General features: G+C 45.5%; 2 protein-coding genes across 2 annotated transcripts in view; both read right to left on the bottom strand.

Annotated features, from left to right (window-relative positions):
* LOC308123949 (uncharacterized protein) overlaps window positions 1-1,427 on the bottom strand; it is a gene marked incomplete at its 5' end in the record, with an annotated part of 27,089 nt that extends 25,662 nt beyond the window's left edge. The window contains 2 exons of the mRNA XM_080486699.1: window positions 762-832; window positions 1,413-1,427. Of these exons, the coding sequence (XP_080342825.1) occupies window positions 762-832; window positions 1,413-1,427 (86 nt within the window). The remainder of the gene's footprint in view (window positions 1-761; window positions 833-1,412) is intronic.
* Window positions 131-23,571, bottom strand: LOC308123948 (uncharacterized protein). Its single transcript, XM_080486698.1, has 8 exons — window positions 23,429-23,571; window positions 22,012-22,071; window positions 19,488-21,793; window positions 3,321-3,343; window positions 1,413-3,175; window positions 1,239-1,303; window positions 950-1,146; window positions 131-832 (listed from the first exon to the last, which is right to left on the bottom strand). The coding sequence occupies exons 2-5, from the start codon at window positions 22,052-22,054 to the stop codon at window positions 2,209-2,211; spliced, it is 3,339 nt and encodes a 1,112-aa protein (XP_080342824.1). The 5' UTR covers window positions 22,055-22,071; window positions 23,429-23,571; the 3' UTR covers window positions 131-832; window positions 950-1,146; window positions 1,239-1,303; window positions 1,413-2,208.

Raw genomic sequence — 23,571 nt, 5'->3', positions numbered from 1 at the left:
TGCAGAAATCACGCATGCAGATTTGACTCTCCGTGCAGTTCAAAGGTGGGATTTCCCTCTGTGACTTTGGTATTCAATTAACGAAGACTTTTGTAAAACCACAAAAGGAAAAAAAGAATCACACACGAGTGAAATTCTTGCAAGAGTGTATTTTGACAGAATTTGTACAAAGTACAGGAAAGTTCAGAGAATACACCAAAGTATTATTGATAAATATAGCACATATAAATGCAATAGGTTGTCATTCCAGTTTGGAATACTACAAGATAGGTTTATATAAATACGGTACATAGATATTTACAGGATACATTATAAGATAATAGTTAAATTCTGAGTTAAATATATCTCTACGATGAATATATATTTTCTTTTGATTTACAATATTTACGATATGTTCTCGAACCAGAAACCCAGTAAGTGTTTGCTTGCGTTAAAAGCAACGGTACAATATCTATTTTGCATTCATGGTAGACAGAACATAGGTAAAGATGAATTACATGCAAAGTGAAGCCCCAGCTAGGATTATTCCTGAGATAAACAAGCCACCACAATCTTTAACTTGGCAAGGGTTGTCATCCTGTCTTGTGCTTAATACTTCTCCCACAGATTATTATACTGTAAGTTTTACTTTCAAAATGTGTCTAATATAAGTAAAGATGGATTTGCTAATGTGTCAAAGCCGTAAATGTCATTAAAAACAACAATGGCGGTGTAGCCAAACAACAGAATTCATCAGAATACATATATTATTGCTGCGTTACCAGCAGCCATGACAGCAGTACCAGGCAGAGGGCAGTGATGAAACGGATTTCTTGGTGCACATGAGCTGAAGCTGCAAATACAGAGAAAAGAGGAGAAGTCATGAGGTGAACAAATATTTTTTCTTGATATGTTCTTATTTCGTTTTCTTACAGTAATGACCCTTAAAGACCAAAATAATGTGACTTACATGGGGTAGGGGTAGGGGTAGAGTCAGAGGTAGAGTCAGAGGTGTTGGTATTGGAGTTAACAGTGATGGAGCTGGCTTCAATGTCAAATCCAGTGACATTTGACGATAGAGACATCAGACTTGTACCAACCACATTGTCGGTCGGAGCAGATGGGGTTGTAAACGTCATATCCAAGTGGTTGATGATTGATCCAGGACTGCAAAAAAAATAAACCCAACAGATGGTTTTGAGTATCATGTTTACAACAGGACTGATAATCAACAAAATCAGAAAATAAGATGAAATTACCTGAACTGGACCACATTTAAAGAGATAAAAGAAGATGGAAACAATGTCCGGAACAAGGGCTCAAGCTACAAAAAGACAATAATTGGCATTTTAAAAATCTTGCATTGTCATTATGATGAGATTGTCGTATGCAAGCTTTTTATTAAAAGAAAAGGGATAATGAATGAGATTTACCTGGGATTTGATCATGGCAGCTCGAACTTGAAACGCATTAGATGATGGATTCAACAGGTCAAACGTAAAGTTTCCGAACGCAGACCGGAATGTGACACGGAAGAGTGTTGGGTTGGCTGTCGATGTGGTAGTTGTAGTTGTTGGTGCAGATGTCGTCGTGATGGTGGGAACAGATGCTGTAACTGGTGCAAATGCTGTGGTTGTTGGCGCTCTTGTTGTAGTTGTTGGTGCTGTTGTCGTAGTGGTTGGAGCAGATGTTGTGGTTGTTGGAGCTGTAGTTGTAGACGTTGGCGCTGTTGTTGTAGTGGTTGGAGCAGATGTTGTAGTTGTTGAAGCTGTTGTTGTAGTTGTTGCTTCAGATGTGGTAGTGGTTGTAGCAGATGTTGTAGTTGTTGGTGCTGTTGTCGTAGTGGTTGGAGCAGATGTTGTAGTTGTTGGTGCTGTTGTTGTAGTTGTTGGTTCAGATGTGGTAGTGGTTGTAGCAGATGCTGTAGTTGTTGGTGCTGATGTTGTAGTGGTTGCAGCAGATGTTGTGGTTGTTGGAGCTGCCGTTGTAATTATTGGTGCTGTTGCCATAGTGTTTGGAGCAGATGTTGTGGTTGTAGGAGCTGTAGTTGTAGTTGTTGGTGCAGATGTGGTAGTGGTTGGAGCAGATGTTGTAGATGTTGGAGCTGTAGTTGTGGTTGTTGGAGCTGTAGTTGTAGTTGTTGGTGCTGTTGTCGTAGTGGTTGGAGCAGATGTTGTAGTTGTTGGAGCTGTAGTTGTAGTCGTTGACGCTGTTGTCGTAGTTGTTGGTTCAGATGTGGTAGTGGTTGGAGCAGATGTTGTAGTTGTTGGAGCAGATGTTGTGGTTGTTGGAGCTGCCGTTGTAATTATTGGTGCTGTTGCCATAGTGTTTGGAGCAGATGTTGTGGTTGTAGGAGCTGTAGTTGTAGTTGTTGGTGCAGATGTGGTAGTGGTTGGAGCAGATGTTGTAGATGTTGGAGCTGTCGTTGTAGTTGTTGGCGCTGTTGTCAAAATGGTTGGAGCAGATGTTGTGGTTGTGGGAGCTGTAGTTGTAGTTGTTGTTGCAGATGTGGTAGTGGTTGGAGCAGATGTTGTAGTTGTTGGAGCTGTAGTTGTGGTTGTTGGAGCTGTAGTTGTTGTTGTTGGTGTTGTTGTCGTAGTGGTTGGAGCAGATGTTGTGGTTGTTGGAGCTGTCGTTGTAGTTGTTGGTGCTGTTGTCGTAGTGGTTGGAGCAGATGTTGTGGTTGTTGGAGCTGTCGTTGTAGTTGTTGGTGCTGTTGTCGCAGTGGTTGGAGCAGATGTTGTAGATGTTGAAGCTGTAGTTGTGGTTGTTGGAGCTGTAGTTGTAGTTGTTGGTGCTGTTGTCATAGTGGTTGGAGCAGATGTTGTAGTTGTTGGAGCTGTAGTTGTAGTTGTTGGTGCAGATGTGGTAGTGGTTGGAGCAGATGTTGTGGTTGTTGGAGCTGTAGTTGTAGTTGATGGTGCTGTTGTTGTGGTTGTTGGAGCTGTTGCCGTATTGGTTGGAGCAGATGTTGTGGTTGTTGGAGCAGATGTTGTAGTTGTTGGTGCTGTTGTCATAGTGGTTGGAGCAGATGTTGTAGTGGTTGGTGCAGATGTTGTAGTGGTTGGAGCAGATGTTGTAGTTGTTGGAGCTGTTGTTGTAGTTGTTGGTGCTGTTGTCGTAGTGGTTGGAGCCGATGTTGTGGTTGTTGGTGCTGTTGTCGTAGTGGTTGGAGCAGATGTTGTAGTGGTTGGAGCTGTAGTTGTAGTTGTTGGTTCAGATGTGGTCGTGGTTGGAGCAGATGTTGTAGTTATTGGTGCTGATGATGTAGTGGTTGTAGCAGATGTTGTCGTTGTTGGAGCTGTAGTTGTAGTTGTTGGTGATGTTGTCGTAGTGGTTGCAGCAGATGTCGTTGTTGTAGGAGCTGTAGTTGTAGTTGTTGGTTCAGATGTGGTAGTGGTCGGAGCAGATGTTGTAGTTGTTGGAGCTGTAGTTGTTGGTGCAGATGTGGTAGTGGTTGGAGCAGATGTTGTAGTTGTTGGTGCTGATGTTGTAGTGGTTGTAGCAGATGTTGTAGTTGTTGGAGCTGTTGTTGTAGTTGTTGGTGCTGTTGTCGTAGTGGTTGGAGCCGATGTTGTGGTTGTTGGTGCTGTTGTCGTAGTGGTTGGAGCAGATGTTGTAGTGGTTGGAGCTGTAGTTGTTGTTGTTGGTGCAGATGTGGTAGTGGTTGGAGCAGATGTTGTAGTTGTTGGAGCTGTTGTCCTGATTGGAGCAGATGTTGTGGTTGTTGGAGCTGTAGTTGTAGTTGTTGGTGCAGATGTGGTAGTGGTTGGAGCAGATGTTGTAGTTGTTGGTGCTGTTGTCATAGTGGTTGGAGCAGATGTTGTGGTTGTTGGAGCTGTAGTTGTGGTTGTTGGTGCTGTTGTCGTAGTGGTTGCAGCAGATGTTGTCGTTGTTGGAGCTGTAGTTGTTGTTGTTGGTGCTGTTGTCATAGTGGTTGGAGCAGATGTTGTGGTTGTAGGAGCTGTAGTTGTTGTTGTTGGTGCAGATGTGGTAGTGGTTGGAGCAGATGTTGTAGATGTTGGAGCTGTAGTTGTGGTTGTTGGAGCTGTAGTTGTAGTTGTTGGTTCAGATGTGGTAGTGGTTGGAGCAGATGTTGTAGTTGTTGGTGCTGATGTTTTAGTGGTTGGTGCTGTTGTCATAGTGGTTGCAGCAGATGTTGTGGTTGTTGGAGAAGTAGTTGTAGTTGTTGGTGCTGTTGTCGTAGTGGTTGCAGCAGATGTTGTGGTTGTTGGAGCTGTAGTTGTAGTTGTTGGTGCTGTTGTCGTAGTGGTTGGAGCAGATGTTGTGGTTGTTGGAGCAGATGTTGTAGTTGTTGGTGCTGTTGTCGTGGTGGTTGGAGCAGATGTTGTTGTGGTTGGAGCTGTAGTTGTTGTTGTTGGTGCAGATGTGGTAGTGGTTGTAGCAGATGTTGTAGTTGTTGGTGCAGATGTTGTAGTGGTTGGAGCAGATGTTGTAGTTGTAGGAGCTGTTGTTGTAGTTGTTGGTGCTGTTGTCGTAGTGGTTGGAGCCGATGTTGTGGTTGTTGGTGCTGTTGTCGTAGTGGTTGGAGCAGATGTTGTAGCGGTTGGAGCTGTAGTTGTTGTTGTTGGTGCAGATGTGGTAGTGGTTGGAGCAGATGTTGTGGTTGTTGGAGCTGTAGTTGTAGTTGTTGGTTCAGATGTGGTCGTGGTTGGAGCAGATGTTGAAGTTGTTGGTGCTGATGTTGTAGTGGTTGCAGCAGATGTTGTCGTTGTTGGAGCTGTAGTTGTAGTTGTTGGTGATGTTGTCGTAGTGGTTGCAGCAGATGTTGTTGTTGTAGGAGCTGTAGTTGTAGTTGTTGGTTCAGATGTAGTAGTGGTTGGAGCAGATGTTGTAGTTGTTGGTGCTGATGTTGTAGTGGTTGTAGCAGATGTTGTAGTTGTTGGAGCTGTTGTTGTAGTTGTTGGTGCTGTTGTCGTAGTGGTTGGAGCCGATGTTGTGGTTGTTGGTGCTGTTGTCGTAGTGGTTGGAGCAGATGTTGTCGTTGTTGGAGCTGTAGTGGTTGTTGTTGGAGCAGATGTTGTGGTTGTTGGAGCTGTAGTTGTAGTTGTTGGTTCAGATGTGGTCGTGGTTGGAGCAGATGTTGTAGTTGTTGGTGCTGATGATGTAGTGGTTGCAGCAGATGTTGTCGTTGTTGGAGCTGTAGTTGTAGTTGTTGGTGATGTTGTCGTAGTGGTTGCAGCAGATGTCGTTGTTGTAGGAGCTGTAGTTGTAGTTGTTGGTTCAGATGTGGTAGTGGTCGGAGCAGATGTTATAGTTGTTGGAACTGTAGTTGTTGGTGCAGATGTGGTAGTGGTTGGAGCAGATGTTGTAGTTGTTGGTGCTGATGTTGTAGTGGTTGTAGCAGATGTTGTAGTTGTTGGAGCTGTTGTTGTAGTTGTTGGTGCTGTTGTCGTAGTGGTTGGAGCCGATGTTGTGGTTGTTGTTGCTCTTGTCGTAGTGGTTGGAGCAGATGTTGTAGTGGTTGGAGCTGTAGTTGTTGTTGTTGGTGCAGATGTGGTAGTGGTTGGAGCAGATGTTGTAGTTGTTGGAGCTGTTGTCGTGGTTGGAGCAGATGTTGTGGTTGTTGGAGCTGTAGTTGTAGTTGTTGGTGCAGATGTGGTAGTGGTTGGAGCAGATGTTGTAGTTGTTGGTGCTGTTGTCATAGTGGTTGGAGCAGATGTTGTGGTTGTTGGAGCTGTAGTTGTAGTTGTTGGTGCTGTTGTCGTAGTAGTTGCAGCTGTTGTTGTAGTTGTTGGAGCTGTTGTTGTAGTTGTTGGTGCTGTTGTCGTGGTGGTTGGAGCAGATGTTGTTGTGGTTGGAGCTGTAGTTGTTGTTGTTGGTGCAGATGTTGTAGTGGTTGGAGCAGATGTTGTAGTTGTTGGAGCTGTTGTTGTAGTTGTTGGTGCTGTTGTCGTAGTGGTTGGAGCCGATGTTGTGGTTGTTGGTGCTGTTGTCGTAGTGGTTGGAGCAGATGTTGTAGTGGTTGGAGCTGTAGTTGTTGTTGTTGGTGCAGATGTGGTAGTGGTTGGAGCAGATGTTGTAGTTGTTGGAGCTGTAGTTGTAGTTGTTGGTTCAGATGTGGTCGTGGTTGGAGCAGATGTTGAAGTTGTTGGTGCTGATGTTGTAGTGGTTGCAGCAGATGTTGTCGTTGTTGGAGCTGTAGTTGTAGTTGTTGGTGATGTTGTCGTAGTGGTTGCAGCAGATGTTGTTGTTGTAGGAGCTGTAGTTGTAGTTGTTGGTTCAGATGTGGTAGTGGTTGGAGCAGATGTTGTAGTTGTTGGTGCTGATGTTGTAGTGGTTGTAGCAGATGTTGTAGTTGTTGGAGCTGTAGTTGTAGTTGTTGGTGCTGTTGTCGTAGTGGTTGGAGCCGATGTTGTGGTTGTTGGTGCTGTTGTCGTAGTGGTTGGAGCAGATGTTGTAGTGGTTGGAGCTGTAGTGGTTGTTGTTGGAGCAGATGTTGTGGTTGTTGGAGCTGTAGTTGTAGTTGTTGGTTCAGATGTGGTCGTGGTTGGAGCAGATGTTGTAGTTGTTGGTGCTGATGATGTAGTGGTTGCAGCAGATGTTGTCGTTGTTGGAGCTGTAGTTGTAGTTGTTGGTGCAGATGTGGTAGTGGTTGGAGCAGATGTTGTAGTTGTTGGTGCTGTTGTCATAGTGGTTGGAGCAGATGTTGTGGTTGTTGGAGCTGTAGTTGTAGTTGTTGGTGCTGTTGTCGTAGTAGTTGCATCAGATGTTGTGGTTGTTGGAGCTGTAGTTGTAGTTGTTGGTGCTGTTGTCATAGTGGTTGGAGCAGATGTTGTGGTTGTTGGAGCTGTAGTTGTAGTTGTTGGTGCAGATGTGGTAGTGGTTGGAGCAGATGTTGTAGTGGTTGGTGCAGATGTTGTAGTGGTTGGAGCAGATGTTGTGGTTGTTGGAGCTGTTGTTGTAGTTGTTGGTGCTGTTGTCGTTGTGGTTGGAGCAGATGTTGTGGTTGTTGGTGCTGTTGTCGTAGTGGTTGCAGCAGATGTTGTCGTTGTTGGAGCTGTAGTTGTTGTTGTTGGTACTGTTGTCATAGTGGTTGGAGCAGATGTTGTGGTTGTAGGAGCTGTAGTTGTTGTTGTTGGTGCAGATGTGGTAGTGGTTGGAGCAGATGTTGTAGATGTTGGAGCTGTAGTTGTGGTTGTTGGAGCTGTAGTTGTAGTTGTTGGTTCAGATGTGGTAGTGGTTGGAGCAGATGTTGTAGTTGTTGGTGCTGATGTTGTAGTGGTTGCAGCAGATGTTGTGGTTGTTGGAGCTGTAGTTGTAGTTGTTGGTGCTGTTGTCGTAGTGGTTGCAGCAGATGTTGTGGTTGTTGGAGCTGTAGTTGTAGTTGTTGGTGCTGTTGTCGTAGTGGTTGGAGCAGATGTTGTGGTTGTTGGAGCTGTTGTTGTAGTTTTTGGAGCTGTTGTTGTAGTTGTTGGTGCTGTTGTCGTGGTGGTTGGAGCAGATGTTGTAGTGGTTGGAGCTGTAGTTGTTGTTGTTGGTGCAGATGTGGTAGTGGTTGTAGCAGATGTTGTAGTTGTTGGTGCAGATGTTGTAGTGGTTGGAGCAGATGTTGTAGTTGTTGGAGCTGTTGTTGTAGTTGTTGGTGCTGTTGTCGTAGTGGTTGGAGCCGATGTTGTGGTTGTTGGTGCTGTTGTCGTAGTGGTTGGAGCAGATGTTGTAGTGGTTGGAGCTGTAGTTTTTGTTGTTGGTGCAGATGTGGTAGTGGTTGGAGCAGATGTTGTAGTTGTTGGTGCTGATGTTGTAGTGGTTGCAGCAGATGTTGTGGTTGTTGGAGCTGTAGTTGTAGTTGTTGGTGCTGTTGTCGTAGTGGTTGCAGCAGATGTTGTGGTTGTTGGAGCTGTAGTTGTAGTTGTTGCTGCTGTTGTCGTAGTGGTTGGAGCAGATGTTGTGGTTGTTGGAGCTGTTGTTGTAGTTGTTGGAGCTGTTGTAGTTGTTGGTGCTGTTGTCGTGGTGGTTGGAGCAGATGTTGTTGTGGTTGGAGCAGATGTTGTAGTGGTTGGAGCAGATGTTGTGGTTGTTGGTGCTGTTGTCGTAGTGGTTGGAGCAGATGTTGTAGTGGTTGGAGCTGTAGTTGTTGTTGGTGCAGATGTGGTAGTGGTTGGAGCAGATGTTGTGGTTTTTGGAGCTGTAGTTGTAGTTGTTGGTTCAGATGTGGTCGTGGTTGGAGCAGATGTTGAAGTTGTTGGTGCTGATGTTGTAGTGGTTGCAGCAGATGTTGTCGTTGTTGGAGCTGTAGTTGTAGTTGTTGGTGATATTGTCGTAGTGGTTGCAGCAGATGTTGTTGTTGTAGGAGCTGTAGTTGTAGTTGTTGGTTCAGATGTGGTAGTGGTTGGAGCAGATGTTGTAGTTCTTGGTGCTGATGTTGTAGTGGTTGTAGCAGATGTTGTAGTTGTTGGAGCTGTTGTTGTAGTTGTTGGTGCTGTTGTCGTAGTGGTTGGAGCCGATGTTGTGGTTGTTGGTGCTGTTGTCGTAGTGGTTGGAGCAGATGTTGTAGTGGTTGGAGCTGTAGTTGTTGTTGTTGGTGCAAATGTGGTAGTGGTTGGAGCAGATGTTGTAGTTGTTGGAGCTGTTGTCGTGGTTGGAGCAGATGTTGTGGTTGTTGGAGCTGTAGTTGTAGTTGTTGGTGCAGATGTGGTAGTGGTTGGAGCAGATGTTGTAGTTGTTGGTGCTGTTGTCATAGTGGTTGGAGCAGATGTGGTTGTTGGAGCTGTAGTTGTAGTTGTTGGTGCTGTTGTCGTAGTGGTTGCAGCAGATGTTGTCGTTGTTGGAGCTGTAGTTGTAGTTGTTGGTGTTGTTGTCATAGTGGTTGGAGCAGATGTTGTGGTTGTTGGAGCTGTAGTTGTAGTTGTTGGTGCAGATGTGGTAGTGGTTGGAGCAGATGTTGTAGTGGTTGGTGCAGATGTTGTAATGGTTGGAGCAGATGTTGTGGTTGTTGGAGCTGTTGTTGTAGTTGTTGGTGCTGTTGTCGTAGTGGTTGGAGCAGATGTTGTGGTTGTTGGTGCTGTTGTCGTAGTGGTTGCAGCAGATGTTGTCGTTGTTGGAGCTGTAGTTGTTGTTGTTGGTGCTGTTGTCATAGTGGTTGGAGCAGATGTTGTGGTTGTAGGAGCTGTAGTTGTTGTTGTTGGTGCAGATGTGGTAGTGGTTGGAGCAGATGTTGTAGATGTTGGAGCTGTAGTTGTGGTTGTTGGAGCTGTAGTTGTAGTTGTTGGTTCAGATGTGGTAGTGGTTGGAGCAGATGTTGTAGTTGTTGGTGCTGATGTTGTAGTGGTTGCAGCAGATGTTGTGGTTGTTGGAGCTGTAGTTGTAGTTGTTGGTGCTGTTGTCGTAGTGGTTGGAGCAGATGTTGTGGTTGTTGGAGCTGTTGTTGTAGTTGTTGGTGCTGTTGTCGTAGTAGTTGGAGCCGATGTTGTGGTTGTTGGTGCTGTTGTCGCGGTGGTTGGAGCAGATGTTGTTGTGGTTGGAGCTGTAGTTGTTGTTGTTGGTGCAGATGTGGTAGTGGTTGTAGCAGATGTTGTAGTTGTTGGTGCAGATGTTGTAGTTGTTGGAGCTGTTTTTGTAGTTGTTGGTGCTGTTGTCGTAGTGGTTGGAGCCGATGTTGTGGTTGTTGGTGCTCTTGTCGTAGTTGTTGGAGCAGATGTTGTAGTGGTTGGAGCTGTAGTTGTTGTTGGTGCAGATGTGGTAGTGGTTGGAGCAGATGTTGTGGTTGTTGGAGCTGTAGTTGTAGTTGTTGGTTCAGATGTGGTCGTGGTTGGAGCAGATGTTGTAGTTGTTGGAGCTGTAGTTGTTGGTGCAGATGTGGTAGTGGTTGGAGCAGATGTTGTAGTTGTTGGTGCTGATGTTGTAGTGGTTGTAGCAGATGTTGTAGTTGTTGGAGCTGTTGTTGTAGTTGTTGGAGCAGATGTTGTAGTGGTTGGAGCTGTAGTTGTTGTTGTTGGTGCAGATGTGGTAGTGGTTGGAGCAGATGTTGTAGTTGTTGGAGCTGTTGTCGTGGTTGGAGCAGATGTTGTGGTTGTTGGAGCTTTAGTTGTAGTTGTTGGTGCAGATGTGGTAGTGGTTGGAGCAGATGTTGTAGATGTTGGAGCTGTAGTTGTGGTTGTTGGAGCTGTAGTTGTAGTTGTTAGTTCAGATGTGGTAGTGGTTGGAGCAGATGTTGTAGTTGTTGGTGATGATGTTGTAGTGGTTGCAGCAGATGTTGTGGTTGTTGGAGCTGTAGTTGTAGTTGTTGGTGCTGTTGTCGTAGTGGTTGGAGCAGATGTTGTGGTTGTTGGAGCTGTTGTTGTAGTTGTTGGAGCTGTTGTTGTAGTTGTTGGTGCTGTTGTCGTAGTAGTTGGAGCCGATGTTGTGGTTGTTGGTGCTGTTGTCGTGGTGGTTGTAGCAGATGTTGTAGTTGTTGGTGCAGATGTTGTAGTGGTTGGAGCAGATGTTGTAGTTGTTGGAGCTGTTGTTGTAGTGGTTGGTGCTGTTGTTGTAGTGGTTGGAGCCGATGTTGTGGTTGTTGGTGCTGTTGTCGTAGTGGTTGGAGCAGATGTTGTAGTGGTTGGAGCTGTAGTTGTTGTTGTTGGTGCAGATGTGGTAGTGGTTGGAGCAGATGTTGTGGTTGTTGGAGCTGTAGTTGTAGTTGTTGGTTCAGATGTGGTCGTGGTTGCAGCAGATGTTGTCGTTGTTGGAGCTGTAGTTGTAGTTGTTGGTGATGTTGTCGTAGTGGTTGCAGCAGATGTTGTTGTTGTAGGAGCTGTAGTTGTAGTTGTTGGTTCAGATGTGGTAGTGGTTGGAGCAGATGTTGTAGTTGTTGGTGCTGATGTTGTAGTGGTTGTAGCAGATGTTGTAGTTGTTGGAGCTGTTGTTGTAGTTGTTGGTGCTGTTGTCGTAGTGGTTGGAGCCGATGTTCTGGTTGTTGGTGCTGTTGTCGTAGTGGTTGGAGCAGATGTTGTAGTGGTTGGAGCTGTAGTTGTTGTTGTTGGTGCAGATGTGGTAGTGGTTGGAGCAGATGTTGTAGTTGTTGGAGCTGTTGTCGTGGTTGGAGCAGATGTTGTGGTTGTTGGAGCTGTAGTTGTAGTTGTTGGTGCAGATGTGGTAGTGGTTGGAGCAGATGTTGTAGTTGTTGGTGCTGTTGTCATAGTGGTTGGAACAGATGTTGTGGTTGTTGGAGCTGTAGTTGTAGTTGTTGGTGCTGTTGACGTCGTGGTTGCAGCAGATGTTGTGGTTGTTGGAGCTGTAGTTGTAGTTGTATTTGTTGGTGCTGTTGTCATAGTGGTTGGAGCAGATGTTGTGGTTGTTGGAGCTGTAGTTGTAGTTGTTGGTGCAGATGTGGTAGTGGTTGGAGCCGATGTTGTAGTGGTCGGTGCAGATGTTGTAGTGGTTGGAGCAGATGATGTGGTTGTTGGAGCTGTTGTTGTAGTTGTTGGTGCTGTTGTCGTAGTGGTTGGAGCAGATGTTGTGGTTGTTGGAGCTGTAGTTGTAGTTGTTGGTGCAGATATGGTAGTGGTTGGAGCAGATGTTGTAGTGGTTAGTGCAGATGTTGTAGTGGTTGGAGCAGATGTTGTGGTTGTTGGAGCTGTTGTTGTAGTTGTTGGTGCTGTTGTCGTAGTGGTTGGAGCAGATGTTGTGGTTGTTGGTGCTGTTGTCGTAGTGGTTGCAACAGATGTTGTCGTTGTTGGAGCTGTAGTTGTTGTTGTTGGTGCTGTTGTCATAGTGGTTGGAGCAGATGCTGTGGTTATAGGAGCTGTAGTTGTTGTTGGTGCAGATGTGGTAGTGGTTGGAGCAGATGTTGTAGATGTTGGAGCTGTAGTTGTGGTTGTTGGAGCTGTAGTTGTAGTTGTTGGTTCAGATGTGGTAGTGGTTGGAGCAGATGTTGTAGTTGTTGGTGCTGATGTTGTAGTGGTTGCAGCAGATGTTGTGGTTGTTGGAGCTGTAGTTGTAGTTGTTGGTGCTGTTGTCGTAGTGGTTGGAGCCGATGTTGTGGTTGTTGGTGCTGTTGTCGTGGTGGTTGGAGCAGATGTTGTGGTTGTTGGAGCTGTAGTTGTTGTTGTTGGTGCTGTTGTCATAGTGGTTGGAGCAGATGTTGTGGTTATAGGAGCTGTAGTTGTTGTTGGTGCAGATGTGGTAGTGGTTGGAGCAGATGTTGTAGATGTTGGAGCTGTAGTTGTGGTTGTTGGAGCTGTAGTTGTAGTTGTTGGTTCAGATGTGGTAGTGGTTGGAGCAGATGTTGTAGTTGTTGGTGCTGATGTTGTAGTGGTTGCAGCAGATGTTGTTGTTGTAGGAGCTGTAGTTGTAGTTGTTGGTTCAGTTGTGGTAGTGGTTGGAGCAGATGTTGTAGTTAATGGAGCTGTAGTTGGTGCAGATGTGGTAGTGGTTGGAGCAGATGTTGTAGTTGTTGGTGCTGATGTTGTAGTGGTTGTAGCAGATGTTGTAGTTGTTGGAGCTGTTGTTGTACTTGTTGGTGCTGTTGTCGTAGTGGTTGGAGCCGATGTTGTGGTTGTTGGTGCTGTTGTCGTAGTGGTTGGAGCTGTAGTTGTTGTTGTTGGTGCAGATGTGGTAGTGGTTGGAGCAGATGTTGTAGTTGTTGGAGCTGTTGTCGTGGTTGGAGCAGATGTTGTGGTTGTTGGAGCTGTAGTTGTAGTTGTTGGTGCAGATGTGGTAGTGGTTGGAGCAGATGTTGTAGTTGTTGGTGCTGTTGTCATAGTGGTTGGAGCAGATGTTGTGGTTGTTGGAGCTGTAGTTGTAGTTGTTGGTGCTGTTGTCGTAGTGGTTGCAGCAGATGTTGTGGTTGTTGGAGCTGTAGTTGTAGTTGTTGGTGCTGTTGTCATAGTGGTTGGAGCAGATGTTGTGGTTGTTGGAGCTGTAGTTGTAGTTGTTGGTGCAGATGTGGTAGTGGTTGGAGCCGATGTTTTAGTGGTTGGTGCAGATGTTGTAGTGGTTGGAGCAGATGTTGTGGTTGTTGGAGCTGTTGTTGTAGTTGTTGGTGCTGTTGTCGTAGTGGTTGGAGCAGATGTTGTGGTTGTTGGTGCTGTTGTTGTAGTTGTTGGTGCTGTTGTCGTAGTGGTTGGAGCCGATGTTGTGGTTGTTGGTGCTGTTGTCGTAGTGGTTGGAGCAGATGTTGTAGTGGTTGGAGCTGTAGTTGTTGTTGTTGGTGCAGATGTGGTAGTGGTTGGAGCAGATGTTGTAGTTGTTGGAGCTGTTGTCGTGGTTGGAGCAGATGTTGTGGTTGTTGGAGCTGTAGTTGTAGTTGTTGGTGCAGATGTGGTAGTGGTTGGAGCAGATGTTGTAGTTGTTGGTGCTGTTGTCATAGTGGTTGGAGCAGATGTTGTGGTTGTTGGAGCTGTAGTTGTAGTTGTTGGTGCTGTTGTCGTAGTGGTTGCAGCAGATGTTGTGGTTGTTGGAGCTGTAGTTGTAGTTGTTGGTTCTGTTGTCATAGTGGTTGGAGCAGATGTTGTGGTTGTTGGAGCTGTAGTTGTAGTTGTTGGTGCAGATGTGGTAGTGGTTGGAGCCGATGTTTTAGTGGTTGGTGCAGATGTTGTAGTGGTTGGAGCAGATGTTGTGGTTGTTGGAGCTGTTGTTGTAGTTGTTGGTGCTGTTGTCGTAGGGGTTGGAGCCGATGTTGTGGTTGTTGGTGCTGTTGTCGTAGTGGTTGCAGCAGATGTTGTCGTTGTTGGAGCTGTAGTTGTTGTTGTTGGTGATGTTGTCATAGTGGTTGGAGCAGATGTTGTGGTTATAGGAGCTGTAGTTGTTGTTGGTGCAGATGTGGTAGTGGTTGGAGCAGATGTTGTAGATGTTGGAGCTGTAGTTGTGGTTGTTGGAGCTGTAGTTGTAGTTGTTGGTTCAGATGTGGTAGTGGTTGGAGCAGATGTTGTAGTTGTTGGTGCTGATGTTGTAGTGGTTGCAGCAGATGTTGTGGTTGTTGGAGCTGTAGTTGTAGTTGTTGGTGCTGTTGTCGTAGTGGTTGGAGCCGATGTTGTGGTTGTTGGTGCTGTTGTCGTGGTGGTTGGAGCAGATGTTGTGGTTGTTGGAGCTGTTGTTGTAGTTGTTGGAGCTGTTGTTGTAGTTGTTGGTGCTGTTGTCGTAGTGGTTGGAGCCGATGTTGTGGTTGTTGGTGCTGTTGTCGTAGTGGTTGGAGCAGATGTTGTAGTGGTTGGAGCTGTAGTTGTTGTTGTTGGTGCAGATGTGGTAGTGGTTGGAGCAGATGTTGTAGTTGTTGGAGCTGTTGTTGTGGTTGGAGCAGATGTTGTGGTTGTTGGAGCTGTAGTTGTAGTTGTTGGTGCAGATGTGGTAGTGGTTGGAGCAGATGTTGTAGTTGTTGGTGCTGTTGTCATAGTGGTTGGAGCAGATGTTGTGGTTGTTGGAGCTGTAGTTGTAGTTGTTGGTGCTGTTGTCGTAGTGGTTGCAGCAGATGTTGTGGTTGTTGGAACTGTAGTTGTAGTTGTTGGTGCAGATGTGGTAGTGGTTGGAGCCGATGTTGTAGTGGTTGGTGCAGATGTTGTAGTGGTTGGAGCAGATGTTGTGGTTGTTGGAGCTGTTGTTGTAGTTGTTGGTGCTGTTTTCGTAGTGGTTGGAGCAGATGTTGTGGTTGTTGGAGCTGTAGTTGTAGTTGTTGGTGCAGATGTGGTAGTGGTTGGAGCAGATGTTGTAGTGGTTGGTGCAGATGTTGTAGTGGTTGGAGCAGATGTTGTGGTTGTTGGTGCTGTTGTCGTGGTGGTTGGAGCAGATGTTGTGGTTGTTGGAGCTGTTGTTGTAGTTGTTGGTGCTGTTGTCGTAGTGGTTGGAGCAGATGTTGTGGTTGTTGGAGCTGTTGTTGTAGTTGTTGGTGCTGTTGTCGTAGTGGTTGGAGCAGATGTTGTGGTTGTTGGAGCTGTAGTTGTAGTTGTTGGTGCAGATGTGGTAGTGGTTGGAGCAGATGTTGTAGTGGTTGGTGCTGTTGTCGTAGTGGTTTGAGCAGATGTTGTGGTTGTTGGTGCTGTTGTCGTAGTGGTTGGAGCAGATGTTGTAGTGGTTGGAGCTGTAGTTGTTGTTGTTGGTGCAGATGTGGTAGTGGTTGGAGCAGATGTTGTAGTTGTTGGAGCTGTTGTTGTGGTTGGAGCAGATGTTGTGGTTGTTGGAGCTGTAGTTGTAGTTGTTGGTGCTGTTGTCGTAGTGGTTGGAGCAGATGTTGTGGTTGTTGGAGCTGTTGTTGTAGTTGTTGGTGCTGTTGTCGTAGTGGTTGGAGCAGATGTTGTGGTTGTTGGAGCTGTAGTTGTAGTTGTTGGTGCAGATGTGGTAGTGGTTGGAGCAGATGTTGTAGTGGTTGGTGCAGATGTTGTAGTGGTTGGAGCAGATGTTGTGGTTGTTGGTGCTGTTGTCGTAGTGGTTGCAGCAGATGTTGTCGTTGTTGGAGCTGTAGTTGTTGTTGTTGGTGCTGTTGTCATAGTGGTTGGAGCAGATGTTGTGGTTATAGGAGCTGTAGTTGTTGTTGGTGCAGATGTGGTAGTAGTTGGAGCAGATGTTGTAGATGTTGGAGCTGTAGTTGTGGTTGTTGGAGCTGTAGTTGTAGTTGTTGGTTCAGATGTTGTAGTGGTTGGGGCAGATGTTGTAGTTGTTGGTGCTGATGTTGTAGTGGTTGCAGCAGATGTTGTGGTTGTTGGAGCTGTAGTTGTAGTTGTTGGTGCTGTTGTCGTAGTGGTTGGAGCCGATGTTGTGGTTGTTGGTGCTGTTGTCGTGGTGGTTGGAGCAGATGTTGTAGTGGTTGGAGCTGTAGTTGTTGTTGTTGGTGCAGATGTGGTCGTGGTTGGAGCAGATGTTGTGGTTGTTGGAGCTGTAGTTGTAGTTGTTGGTTCAGATGTGGTAGTGGTTGGAGCAGATGTTGTAGTTGTTGGTGCTGATGTTGTAGTGGTTGCAGCAGATGTTGTCGTTGTTGGAGCTGTAGTTGTAGTTGTTGGTGCTGTTGTCATAGTGGTTGGAGCAGATGTTGTGGTTGTTGGAGCTGTAGTTGTAGTTGTTGGTGCAGATGTGGTAGTGGTTGGAGCCGATGTTTTAGTGGTTGGTGCAGATGTTGTAGTGGTTGGAGCAGATGTTGTGGTTGTTGGAGCTGTTGTTGTAGTTGTTGGTGCTGTTGTCGTAGTGGTTGGAGCAGATGTTGTGGTTGTTGGTGCTGTTGTTGTAGTTGTTGGTGCTGTTGTCGTAGTGGTTGGAGCCGATGTTGTGGTTGTTGGTGCTGTTGTCGTAGTGGTTGGAGCAGATGTTGTAGTGGTTGGAGCTGTAGTTGTTGTTGTTGGTGCAGATGTGGTAGTGGTTGGAGCAGATGTTGTAGTTGTTGGAGCTGTTGTCGTGGTTGGAGCAGATGTTGTGGTTGTTGGAGCTGTAGTTGTAGTTGTTGGTGCAGATGTGGTAGTGGTTGGAGCAGATGTTGTAGTTGTTGGTGCTGTTGTCATAGTGGTTGGAGCAGATGTTGTGGTTGTTGGAGCTGTAGTTGTAGTTGTTGGTGCTGTTGTCGTAGTGGTTGCAGCAGATGTTGTGGTTGTTGGAGCTGTAGTTGTAGTTGTTGGTTCTGTTGTCATAGTGGTTGGAGCAGATGTTGTGGTTGTTGGAGCTGTAGTTGTAGTTGTTGGTGCAGATGTGGTAGTGGTTGGAGCCGATGTTTTAGTGGTTGGTGCAGATGTTGTAGTGGTTGGAGCAGATGTTGTGGTTGTTGGAGCTGTTGTTGTAGTTGTTGGTGCTGTTGTCGTAGGGGTTGGAGCCGATGTTGTGGTTGTTGGTGCTGTTGTCGTAGTGGTTGCAGCAGATGTTGTCGTTGTTGGAGCTGTAGTTGTTGTTGTTGGTGATGTTGTCATAGTGGTTGGAGCAGATGTTGTGGTTATAGGAGCTGTAGTTGTTGTTGGTGCAGATGTGGTAGTGGTTGGAGCAGATGTTGTAGATGTTGGAGCTGTAGTTGTGGTTGTTGGAGCTGTAGTTGTAGTTGTTGGTTCAGATGTGGTAGTGGTTGGAGCAGATGTTGTAGTTGTTGGTGCTGATGTTGTAGTGGTTGCAGCAGATGTTGTGGTTGTTGGAGCTGTAGTTGTAGTTGTTGGTGCTGTTGTCGTAGTGGTTGGAGCCGATGTTGTGGTTGTTGGTGCTGTTGTCGTGGTGGTTGGAGCAGATGTTGTGGTTGTTGGAGCTGTTGTTGTAGTTGTTGGAGCTGTTGTTGTAGTTGTTGGTGCTGTTGTCGTAGTGGTTGGAGCCGATGTTGTGGTTGTTGGTGCTGTTGTCGTAGTGGTTGGAGCAGATGTTGTAGTGGTTGGAGCTGTAGTTGTTGTTGTTGGTGCAGATGTGGTAGTGGTTGGAGCAGATGTTGTAGTTGTTGGAGCTGTTGTTGTGGTTGGAGCAGATGTTGTGGTTGTTGGAGCTGTAGTTGTAGTTGTTGGTGCAGATGTGGTAGTGGTTGGAGCAGATGTTGTAGTTGTTGGTGCTGTTGTCATAGTGGTTGGAGCAGATGTTGTGGTTGTTGGAGCTGTAGTTGTAGTTGTTGGTGCTGTTGTCGTAGTGGTTGCAGCAGATGTTGTGGTTGTTGGAACTGTAGTTGTAGTTGTTGGTGCAGATGTGGTAGTGGTTGGAGCCGATGTTGTAGTGGTTGGTGCAGATGTTGTAGTGGTTGGAGCAGATGTTGTGGTTGTTGGAGCTGTTGTTGTAGTTGTTGGTGCTGTTTTCGTAGTGGTTGGAGCAGATGTTGTGGTTGTTGGAGCTGTAGTTGTAGTTGTTGGTGCAGATGTGGTAGTGGTTGGAGCAGATGTTGTAGTGGTTGGTGCAGATGTTGTAGTGGTTGGAGCAGATGTTGTGGTTGTTGGTGCTGTTGTCGTGGTGGTTGGAGCAGATGTTGTGGTTGTTGGAGCTGTTGTTGTAGTTGTTGGTGCTGTTGTCGTAGTGGTTGGAGCAGATGTTGTGGTTGTTGGAGCTGTTGTTGTAGTTGTTGGTGCTGTTGTCGTAGTGGTTGGAGCAGATGTTGTGGTTGTTGGAGCTGTAGTTGTAGTTGTTGGTGCAGATGTGGTAGTGGTTGGAGCAGATGTTGTAGTGGTTGGTGCTGTTGTCGTAGTGGTTTGAGCAGATGTTGTGGTTGTTGGTGCTGTTGTCGTAGTGGTTGGAGCAGATGTTGTAGTGGTTGGAGCTGTAGTTGTTGTTGTTGGTGCAGATGTGGTAGTGGTTGGAGCAGATGTTGTAGTTGTTGGAGCTGTTGTTGTGGTTGGAGCAGATGTTGTGGTTGTTGGAGCTGTAGTTGTAGTTGTTGGTGCTGTTGTCGTAGTGGTTGGAGCAGATGTTGTGGTTGTTGGAGCTGTTGTTGTAGTTGTTGGTGCTGTTGTCGTAGTGGTTGGAGCAGATGTTGTGGTTGTTGGAGCTGTAGTTGTAGTTGTTGGTGCAGATGTGGTAGTGGTTGGAGCAGATGTTGTAGTGGTTGGTGCAGATGTTGTAGTGGTTGGAGCAGATGTTGTGGTTGTTGGTGCTGTTGTCGTAGTGGTTGCAGCAGATGTTGTCGTTGTTGGAGCTGTAGTTGTTGTTGTTGGTGCTGTTGTCATAGTGGTTGGAGCAGATGTTGTGGTTATAGGAGCTGTAGTTGTTGTTGGTGCAGATGTGGTAGTAGTTGGAGCAGATGTTGTAGATGTTGGAGCTGTAGTTGTGGTTGTTGGAGCTGTAGTTGTAGTTGTTGGTTCAGATGTTGTAGTGGTTGGGGCAGATGTTGTAGTTGTTGGTGCTGATGTTGTAGTGGTTGCAGCAGATGTTGTGGTTGTTGGAGCTGTAGTTGTAGTTGTTGGTGCTGTTGTCGTAGTGGTTGGAGCCGATGTTGTGGTTGTTGGTGCTGTTGTCGTGGTGGTTGGAGCAGATGTTGTAGTGGTTGGAGCTGTAGTTGTTGTTGTTGGTGCAGATGTGGTCGTGGTTGGAGCAGATGTTGTGGTTGTTGGAGCTGTAGTTGTAGTTGTTGGTTCAGATGTGGTAGTGGTTGGAGCAGATGTTGTAGTTGTTGGTGCTGATGTTGTAGTGGTTGCAGCAGATGTTGTCGTTGTTGGAGCTGTAGTTGTAGTTGTTGGTGATGTTGTCGTCGTGGTTGCAGCAGATGTTGTTGTTGTAGGAGCTGTAGTTGTAGTTGTTGGTTCAGATGTGGTAGTGGTTGGAGCAGATGTTGTTGTTGTTGGAGCTGTAGTTGTAGTGGTTGGAGCCGATGTTGTGGTTGTTGGTGCTGTTGTCGTAGTGGTTGGAGCAGATGTTGTAGTGGTTGGAGCTGTAGTTGTTGTTGTTGGTGCAGATGTGGTAGTGGTTGGAGCAGATGTTGTAGTTGTTGGAGCTGTTGTAGTGGTTGGAGCAGATGTTGTGGTTGTTGGTGCTGATGTTGTAGTGGTTGGAGCAGATGTTGTAGTTGTTGGCGCTGTTGTTGTAGTTGTTGGTGCTGTTGTCGTAGTGGTTGGAGCCGATGTTGTGGTTGTTGGTGCTGTTGTCGTAGTGGTTGGAGCAGATGTTGTAGTGGTTGGAGCTGTAGTTGTTGTTGTTGGTGCAGATGTGGTAGTGGTTGGAGCAGATGTTGTAGTTGTTGGAGCTGTTGTAGTTGTTGGAGCAGATGTTGTGGTTGTTGGAGCTATAGTTGTAGTTGTTGGTGCAGATGTGGTAGTGGTTGGAGCAGATGTTGTAGTTGTTGGTGCAGATGTGATTGTGGTTGGAGCAGATGTTGTAGTTGTTGGGGCTGATGTTGTAGTGGTTGCAGCAGATGTTGTCGTTGTAGGAGCTGTAGTTGTAGTTGTTGGTTCAGATGTGGTAGTGGTTGGAGCAGATGTTGTAGTTGTTGGAGCTGTAGTTGTAGTTGTTGGTGCAGATGTGGTAGTGGTTGGAGCAGATGTTGTAGTTGTTGGTGCTGATGTTGTAGTGGTTGGAGCAGATGTTGTAGTTGTTGGAGCAGATGTTGTAGTTGTTGGTGCTGTTGTCGTAGTGGTTGGAGCAGATGTGGTTGTTGGAGCTGTAGTTGTAGTTGTTGGTGCAGATGTGGTTGTGGTTGGAGCAGATGTTGTAGTTGTTAGAGCTGTAGTTGTTGGTGCAGATGTGGTAGTGGTTGGAGAAGATGTTGTAGTTGTTGGGGCTGATGTTGTAGTGGTTGCAGCAGATGTCGTGGTTGGAGCTGTATTTGTTGTTGTTGGTGCAGATGTGGTAGTGGTTGGAGCAGATGTTGTGGTTGTTGGAGCTGTAGTAGTTGTTTGTTCAGATGTGGTAGTGGTTGGAGCAGATGTTGTAGTTGTTGGAGCTGTAGTTGTAGTTGTTGGTGCAGATGTGGTAGTGGTTGGAGCAGATGTTGTAGGTGTTGGTGCTGATGTTGTAGTGGTTGCAGCAGATGTTGTCGTTGTTGGAGCTGTAGTTGTAGTTGTTGGTGATGTTGTCGTCGTGGTTGCAGCAGATGTTGTTGTTGTAGGAGCTGTAGTTGTAGTTGTTGGTTCAGATGTGGTAGTGGTTGGAGCAGATGTTGTTGTTGTTGGAGCTGTAGTTGTAGTGGTTGGAGCCGATGTTGTGGTTGTTGGTGCTGTTGTCGTAGTGGTTGGAGCAGATGTTGTAGTGGTTGGAGCTGTAGTTGTTGTTGTTGGTGCAGATGTGGTAGTGCTTGGAGCAGATGTTGTAGTTGTTGGAGCTGTTGTAGTGGTTGGAGCAGATGTTGTGGTTGTTGGTGCTGATGTTGTAGTGGTTGGAGCAGATGTTGTAGTTGTTGGAGCTGTTGTTGTAGTTGTTGGTGCTGTTGTCGTAGTGGTTGGAGCCGATGTTGTGGTTGTTGGTGCTGTTGTTGTAGTTGTTGGAGCAGATGTTGTGGTTGTTGGAGCTATAGTTGTAGTTGTTGGTGCAGATGTGGTAGTGGTTGGAGCAGATGTTGTAGTTGTTGGTGCAGATGTGATTGTGGTTGGAGCAGATGTTGTAGTTGTTGGGGCTGATGTTGTAGTGGTTGCAGCAGATGTTGTCGTTGTAGGAGCTGTAGTTGTAGTTGTTGGTTCAGATGTGGTAGTGGTTGGAGCAGATGTTGTAGTTGTTGGAGCTGTAGTTGTAGTTGTTGGTGCAGATGTGGTAGTGGTTGGAGCAGATGTTGTAGTTGTTGGTGCTGATGTTGTAGTGGTTGGAGCAGATGTTGTAGTTGTTGGAGCAGATGTTGTAGTTGTTGGTGCTGTTGTCGTAGTGGTTGGAGCAGATGTGGTTGTTGGAGCTGTAGTTGTAGTTGTTGGTGCAGATGTGGTTGTGGTTGGAGCAGATGTTGTAGTTGTTAGAGCTGTAGTTGTTGGTGCAGATGTGGTAGTGGTTGGAGAAGATGTTGTAGTTGTTGGGGCTGATGTTGTAGTGGTTGCAGCAGATGTCGTGGTTGGAGCTGTATTTGTTGTTGTTGGTGCAGATGTGGTAGTGGTTGGAGCAGATGTTGTGGTTGTTGGAGCTGTAGTAGTTGTTTGTTCAGATGTGGTAGTGGTTGGAGCAGATGTTGTAGTTGTTGGTGCTGATGTTGTAGTGGTTGCAGCAGATGTGGTTGTTGGAGCTGTCGTTGTAGTTGTTGGTGCTTTTGTCGTAGTGGTTGGAGCAGATGTTGTAGTTGTTGGAGCTGTATTTGTTGTTGGTGCAGATGTGGTAGTGGTTGGAGCAGATGTTGTGGTTGTTGGAGCTGTAGTTGTAGTTGTGGGTTCAGATGTTGTAGTGGTTGCAGCAGATGTTGTGGTTGTTGGAGCTGTAGTTGTAGTTGTTGGTGCTGTAGTTGTTGTTGAAGACGTTGACGTAGATACTATTCCAGTTGTAACTCCAGATGTTGTGGTGGTTGTGCTCATTGTGTACGCAATAGGTGTCGTACAGGCTGACATGAAAATACCATTACATTGATTATTTCTCAATTTAACCCACTTTCAAAACATACATTATTTTTAAAAAATTCATTTATTCAATTCATTTCTCATTTTTTAATTAATTCCTGCACATTTACAATTTCAGTTGTTATCCCTTCAATTCTTTGCCTCCTACAACGGTTTTTCCATAATCCATAATTGAAAAGTTTAAAAAAGTTTTTCAACTCACCTGCGAGACACAGCAGTATTGATAGTTGTAATCCAGGATCCATCCTGGTCTCTTTTGAATCTATAAAATAGAAAAATTCTGAGTTTGTATGTCATACCAATAAAAGTCCAATTCATCCATGGTACATTCTCATTTTAATTTTTATTTGTTTGATTAATTCCAGGAGGGTTTTTTTTTTCATATAAGCTTATTACTGGCATTTGGGTCAGTGATTATGCAACAGCTGTCAACAGGTACCAACGTGTGCTTCACGAATTGGTACGCTGGAAAAGACGAACCGCCACGGCAGGGATAAAAAACCCTTCCACTAATGGTTCCTTCCTCGCAAGCCAGGTGCTGCTGCCGCGGCGACACATGCCAAACACAACGGCCTTGCCCCTTGTCCCGTCCCGGGCATGGCAGCCGGGGACAAAAAGAGGCAGTGCAAACACTGGCCAGCCAAACAAAGGAGGAGCCATCAACAAAAAAAAAAAAAAAAAAAAACACCCCCTGGACAGACCTCACCACGGACACGCCTTCAGTCCTGAATTGGACTTTTTCAGTCACTCGCACAGATACGTGCACACGCACACACACCCACCCACCCACACACACTATTTCTGTTGTAAATGAATGTTCTTGTTTTCTTTGTTTTCATTCGACTTGTTAAACCTGTATTTTCGCTTTTATCCTCTTGAGCAAATTAAAATGAGCTACTGTAAAAACTGAAGCGGCACAAGATTCATTTAAAAAAAAAACATGTGAAAGCAAATTTATTTATTTTTTTTAAATATTGCAAACCAACTGGCTTTTAATGGGTTAACATCCTGAATAATCCGGAAAATATTGTTGTTCTAATGATAATTATATTTGTATTCAAAAGTGTATAATGGTGACGCCAAACAAAATCTGACATTGTACAAAAAAAATGTTTTATTTTAAAGTTGACGTTAACTATTGACATACCAGGCTGTGAAAACCCTATTTGCGTTTAGTTTTTTAACTCTAATTCATCTGTGTGTGTGTTTTTTTTTTAATTTTCTCATCAAAATGACATTGACATTTCAAAAACACCAAACAACAAACAGGCATTTGGTGGGTTAATATCCTGAAAATGACAGTAAAATTGTGAAAAAGAAAGAAAAAAAACTGAAGAAAAAAAACCTATCCGTGTTCATATGTGATACACAGAAATGTGCATCTGCAACAGTAGTAAATGTAACTTTGATACATACATTTTTTTTAAATAAAAAATCCAGTATTGTTTTATAAATAAATCACATATTGCTGCTGTCAATATGTGACAATAAACAATAATTCAAAGGAACTGGTGATGTTAATGGAACATCCACAGTCCAAAAACTGTAAACTTCATTTTTCTATTAACGGGCCGACACAACAGAAATAACTGAACCTTTAAAAGCACAATTGTACTCACTCAAGATGAAGGTGATAGTTTTCCCTCACGTTTTGTTAAGGCTGGATTTCTCTCTTGGAATTTGAGCCTGCCGCAGGTCTGTGATCCTTGGAACCTGCTCAGAGGGAATGTCGGCGCGTCTATGTGCTGATCACCTTTACACT

The sequence above is a fragment of the Lipophrys pholis genome (genome assembly GCF_963383615.2).
Source record: "Lipophrys pholis genome assembly, chromosome: 18".
Lineage (NCBI taxonomy): Eukaryota > Metazoa > Chordata > Actinopteri > Blenniiformes > Blenniidae > Lipophrys > Lipophrys pholis.
This window is presented reverse-complemented; position numbering and strand designations above follow the sequence as displayed.